Below are 5,876 nucleotides of genomic sequence, written 5' to 3'. Positions count from 1 at the left end.
GAAAATGTCACAGAGGAGCTGACAGCTTATCACTGCATAATACACCAGGAGTCGTTATGTGACATGTAATGACCATCATAACGTGTGCAGTTAACTTCATCAGAAGTTTAAATCACCGCCAGTTCAGGGCATTTCTGGGAGCGTTAGATACAGAGCATGGTGACTTGCCCTATCACACAGATGTGCGATGGCCAAGCCAGGGAAAGGTGCTGCAAAGATGTTTCGAGCTTCGTGAGGAGATCTGTCTGTTCATGGAAAGCAAAAGGAAAGACGCACCAGAGCTTTGAGATGAAACATTTATGTGTGAAATGGCGTTTCTGTGCGACATCACAAGCCATCTGAACGTGATGAACCTGCAACTGCAGGGACGGGGGCGTGTCATCTCTGATATGTGCAGTACGGTGACGGCGTTTCAAACCAAGCTGAGTCTGTGGGAGACGCAGAAAGAAACCTTGAGCCACTTCCCCAGCTGCCAGACCACGAAAGAGAAGCGCTCTACCGCTCAACATACTTGCCGCCGAGTTCCGACGCCGATCTGCTGACTTTGAAGCTCAAAGAAGCAGGTTTGAACTACTTGCCAATCCTTTTGGAGTTGATGTGGAAAGCGCACCACCGAACCTCCAGATGGAGTCGATTGAGCTCCAGTGCAATGACACACTGAGGGGAAAATATGAGAGAGCGGGTGCTGCTGAGTTTGCACGTTTCATCCCCGACACAATGCCTCAGCTGCGCATCCAAGCTGCTCAGACGCTCTCCACGTTTGGCAGCACATACCTGTGTGAACAGTTGTTCTCTTTGATGAAGCTAAAAACATCACACCGGAGCCGTCTTACTGATAAACACCTTGACTCAATCCTGAGGACTTCCTCAGCTCAGAGCCCGACCCCGAACATTGATGAACTTTTGTCTGTGTTTTGTCTGTGTGAAATGAAAAAGCTCAAGGTCATTTCCTGAACGGCTGTTTTACTTTTCACACTACAGTGTTTAGACTCCACACAGCCATTTGTCTTTAAGAACACTGTGGTGTTACTGCTGCTTCAGTAACAACAACATTCAGTTCTTCAAAGATATGCTGTGGAGTGTCTGAGAAGCACAATGTAAATAATACAGTAACTGTTAATAAGACAACACATTTAAAATCCTGCAGACTGTATTCTTTATTGTATAATGCAAATGAGCACAACAATGTACAGAACCTCCTTCCATTTTTATATATCAATTTTTTCAACTATATAATCCGAAAGTTCAATTTCATTCTGTTTTATCCACCAGCTAGAGTCCTGGAGTAATATAAACTATTCAGCTATAGTGGCACACTTAGGTATAAACAAAATAAAATATATAAGGAGACCCCCCCACACACGCACACACACACATACACTGGTTGTGTGAAAATCATCAGCCAACCCTACTGGTTATAACCGTTTATAGGAATGGCTTCATGACAAGCAAATAATTTTCAGTTCAGTTATCTACTAAAAGCATACAATGGGTTGAAAGTGAACACCGAAGAGAAATAAAACATGGTGCAGGTACATGTCATCAATTATGCCAACTGATCAACAACTATGAAGTATTCTCAACTCTAATAAAGCATGGGATAGGTGACATTATCAGCTTAATTTCCACAGCCAGTGTGTACATCAGGATGTCAGAGGTCAAAGGTCCAGCGCCTCCAACCTTTTTTAACCTCATCCACCAGATGAGGGTCCTCTCCTGCCAGGTCTCCAGGAACAAGAACCTCCTCCCTGTCCAGTGAGGGGATTGTAATCTGTAAAACATGCAAAGAATAAAGGAAGCAGACAAAAGAAACATTTAACACATTAAAACTGTTTATTAAGCTTTTTGTTCTAAAACGCAGAGAGTTGAGGTTTTTTGAGTTTTTGCTTTGTAATAAACTTCAAATCAGTGTTTCAGCTGATCTGTTCTTACAGCCAATATTCCAGTAGGGAAAAACTATTTGATCATTTGTTCACTTTCAAACTTCTTTTCAAGTGTGCTCACCTCCAAAGGAAAAAAAAAAAAAAAAGAGTAATTTTTGATGGTAATTCCATTCATTTAATTTCTTAATGATATAGAGAGAATATCAATGAGAAATGTCTCGATGCAGTTAACTACGATGACCTGGATGACTGAGAACCTTCACAGACTTGATGCAGTTAAGGAAATTCCAAGTTGACTCGGTTCCTCTGGATATAACGTTATCACTGGGAGAAACGTTTCGTCATCATCCAACTGCCTTCTTCAGTCTCAGCTGACTGCAGGTTCCCCCGCTCAAACTCAATGTGTATATTGTCATCATTGAAAAAGTTTCCACAACGTCACATGATACGGTCAGACTGAGCGGACGGTCTTTCCTCAGCTCCCACTGGTACATGTTCATGTAATGATTCCTACTTTCTGTACAACCTCGAAAAAGACGCCTCCCACAAGAGCTGCAAAATCTGTATCCAACAAATCCCGAAAAGTCAGAAGTGAATGAGGGCTAAGGAGGTCTATGTGATCATTCATTAGTAAGCATAACTATTTACCTGCCTGATTTTGACCCTTATTCACACCAGCGGAGGATGACTGCATATTTAACAAACAGTCCTGTATTTATTGAGTACATCACTAAACAGTGGAATGTTTTTATATAAGTCCATCGACAAGAAGCTTGGTGACAACTGTGATTATTCAGAAACAGAAGAAACATCAATAACCCAAGGTCTGGAGCTACATGCACCCTTGCTCATGGTGTGAGGACGATCATGAAAAAGGAGGCGGATCAGCCCTGAACTGCACAAGAGGAGCTTGTTAATGATCTAAAAGCAGTTGGGACCGAAGTCACCAAGAACACCACTGGTAACACATTAGGCCATATTAGACTTATCTTGCAGCACCCACAAGATCCCCCTGTGGCGTCGCATATACGCATATATTTTTAAGACTATGAGTTCTTTTCTAAATGTACCACAGTCGACCACCCTGAAAGCCGTTGCTGACGTATGTAATCAATTCCTTTCTTTGTAAACAAGGTTGAGTCTATCAGGTCAGGAATAGTATTTTCTACACAATCATTTCTTGGGATTGAAGTGTTTTGAGAAACTGGTCCGACGCCACATGATGTCCTGGCTGCCACCCAACACTCTACCCACTCCAGATCGGATACAGCAAACAGATCAACTGAAGGCACCACTGTTACAACGATCCACACCACAATCTCCCAGCTAGAACAACAAAGGGCGTTACACCAGGCTGCACTTTGTTTTTGTTTTTTTTAAGTATGTTTATTGAGATTTTTTGATATAAGGAAAAAAAAAAGACAAAAAAGCAACAGACAACACAGCAGCAAGGGCAAAAACACACAAATAAGGCAAAAGATTACACTGCAACGACAAAAATACTACTTCAACACTGGCAATAAACAGAAATAAAACGCTAAGGTGGTAGGCTGAGTTATTGGTGATCGATCAAACAGGACTTTGTTTTAATACATGGTCTAAAAATGGCTGCCACACATCAAAGAAATTACTACTAATCCTCTCCATGTGCAGTAGAGCAGTCAGTTCTGTCAGCCACATTTTGAATTGAGGTACAATATACGACTCCCACAGAGTCAAGATAGTTTTCTTAGCAATTACCATTCTGAACAAAACTGTAGTTTGTGTAAAAGGGAAGAGGAAGATCCAAACAATGCAGTTATTGGGTCCGGCTCTAATGTGCGATTATAGATACCAGAAAAACATTTAAAAATGTCCAACCAATAGTTATGCAATTTGGGACAAGTCCAAAATAAACGAGTGAGAGAGCCTTCTCCAAGTTTACAACGATCACATATCGGACTGATAGAAGGAAAAATCCTGTGCAGTTTAGTTTTTGAATAATGACGTCTGTGAAGCACTTTGAATTGAATCAACCGATGCCTGCATTTATAGAGCAGCAATGGATCCTACACAGACTCCTCTCCCACACCTCATCTCCTATTTGCAAACCAAGCTCCTCCTACCATGCCATCTTCAAAAAGTCAGATTGAAAATTTAAATACTCAGAAAAAGCTTTCACAAAACCAGAAACCAACTTTTTAGAATCCGGGGAACTCAGACGGAGAGCAAAAGTTGACCCCTCTTCCAGAAGAGATGGAAAATTTAGGATACTCTGACGAACATAGTTTCTTATCTGTAAATAATGAAAAAAATGTGACGCACGGAGAGAGAACTTGTTCTGCAACTGAGTAAATGACGCAAACTGCCTGTCAATATATAAATCTTTGAGAGTAATAATACCTTTCTGTGTCCAGACCTCAAATAAGGCGTCTAAACATGAGGGTGGAAATGCATGATTACAATATGCTGGAGTATGGATCGAAGTGTCCGGTAGAGCACAACCTTTTTTGATCTGACGGAAGATTTTAACGCAATTCGAAACTATAAAATTATTGACCTTGGTTCGCGGATTAGAGGACGAAAAAAGAAGAGCAGGGAGGGAACGATTCTCCACCCCACCACTCTCTGTGACCACCCGGGGTGGGGTCTTGGCAGACATGACCTTTCTGTACCCTTCCTGCCAGTGAGCAGGAGTTCTGGCGTTTGCAGCCCAATAATAAAACTGAAACTGTGTCAGAGCAAATCCACCCGTAAGTTTAGACTTGCATAGATGAACTTTTGGTATCCTGTGAGCTTTAAAGCCCCAAACACATGGTAATACTACTGAGTCGACCACTTTAAAAAGTTGCTTATTCAAAAAGATAGGTGAGTTTAAAAATAAATATAGAAATTTAGGAAGGGAAACCATTTTGATTACATTAATGCGACCTACCATGGGAATAGGGAGAGCCCTCCATTTCTCAATGTCCTTTTTCAATTTTTCAACTTGTTCAAGATAATTCAACTTAAAGATCAATTTAGGATTCTTAGGCAAAATAACACCAAGTATTTCAATCTGTCTGTAATTTTAAAAGGCAAAATTTTCAAAAGATCAACATCCAAGTTAAAGCCACAAACTCACTCTTCTGCCAATTAATTGTATAACCTGAGATTTCCCCAAACGACCTCACCACATCTAAGAGTACAGGAACAGATCGCTCAGGGTTTGACAAGAACAAAACAACATCATCTGCATATGAAGAACAAGCTGCTCTTTGTTGACTTTAGTTCTACGTTAACTGATACAGACGGACAGTAAAACTGCTGCATATTGGACTTCCTTTTATCAGAAACTTCTCTTGGCCTGTGTACAGAGAGTTAGAGTGGGACCTCAGCTTTCATCAGCCTTTACACCGGCTCTCCACAAGGCTGTTTACTAAGTCCCTTCCTGAACACTCCGTACACACATGACTCTGTCAGTACCCAACCAAGACAATGCAGTCATTAAGTTCACAGATGACACCACCGCTGTGGGGCTCATCTCTGGGGGAGACGAAACAGCGTACAGAGCTGAGGCTCAGATGCTATTGGATTGGTGCGCAGACAACAACCTGGTATTGGACTTCAGAAGGACGAAGTCAGTGCTACAGCCCATCAGCATCAACAGGAAGTGTTTGGAAAGGGTGTCCAGTTTCAAGTTCCTGGGTGTGCACATAGACACCGACCTCCAATTGAGCTCAAATACCTGAGAGGTTTTAAAGAAGGCCCAACAGCATCTCCATTTTCTGAGAATCCTCCAAAAATGGACCTGAAGAGGGAGCTGCTCATCGTCTTCTACTGTTGTGCCATTGAAAGTGTGCTGACATACTGTACTGTATCTCCAGCTGCACCATGGCCAGTGTTGGGGAGTAACGGAATACATGTACCGCCGTTACGTATTTAGAATACAAAATATGAGTAACTGTATTCCGTTACAGTTACCGTTTAAAAAGGTGGTATTCAGAATACAGTTACTTTGTTGAAATAAATGGA

The 5,876-nt window shown here is 41.6% G+C and overlaps 1 protein-coding gene across 1 annotated transcript in view; it reads right to left on the bottom strand.

Moving 5' to 3' along the window:
• Positions 1–1,132: 1,132 nt before the first annotated feature.
• The window catches only part of selenos (selenoprotein S), a 14,683-nt gene continuing 9,939 nt past the window's right edge, over positions 1,133–5,876 (bottom strand). Inside the window, exon 6 of the mRNA XM_005742872.2 lies at positions 1,133–1,771. Coding sequence (XP_005742929.1) covers positions 1,692–1,771 — 80 coding nt within the window. The 3' untranslated portion in view covers positions 1,133–1,691. The remainder of the gene's footprint in view (positions 1,772–5,876) is intronic.

The sequence above is a fragment of the Pundamilia nyererei genome, unplaced genomic scaffold (assembly GCF_000239375.1).
Source record: "Pundamilia nyererei isolate P.nyererei 1_Seehausen unplaced genomic scaffold, PunNye1.0 scaffold00124, whole genome shotgun sequence".
NCBI lineage: Eukaryota > Metazoa > Chordata > Actinopteri > Cichliformes > Cichlidae > Pundamilia > Pundamilia nyererei.
The sequence above is the reverse complement of the archived record's forward strand: the minus strand, read 5'-3'. Positions and strand labels throughout refer to the sequence as shown.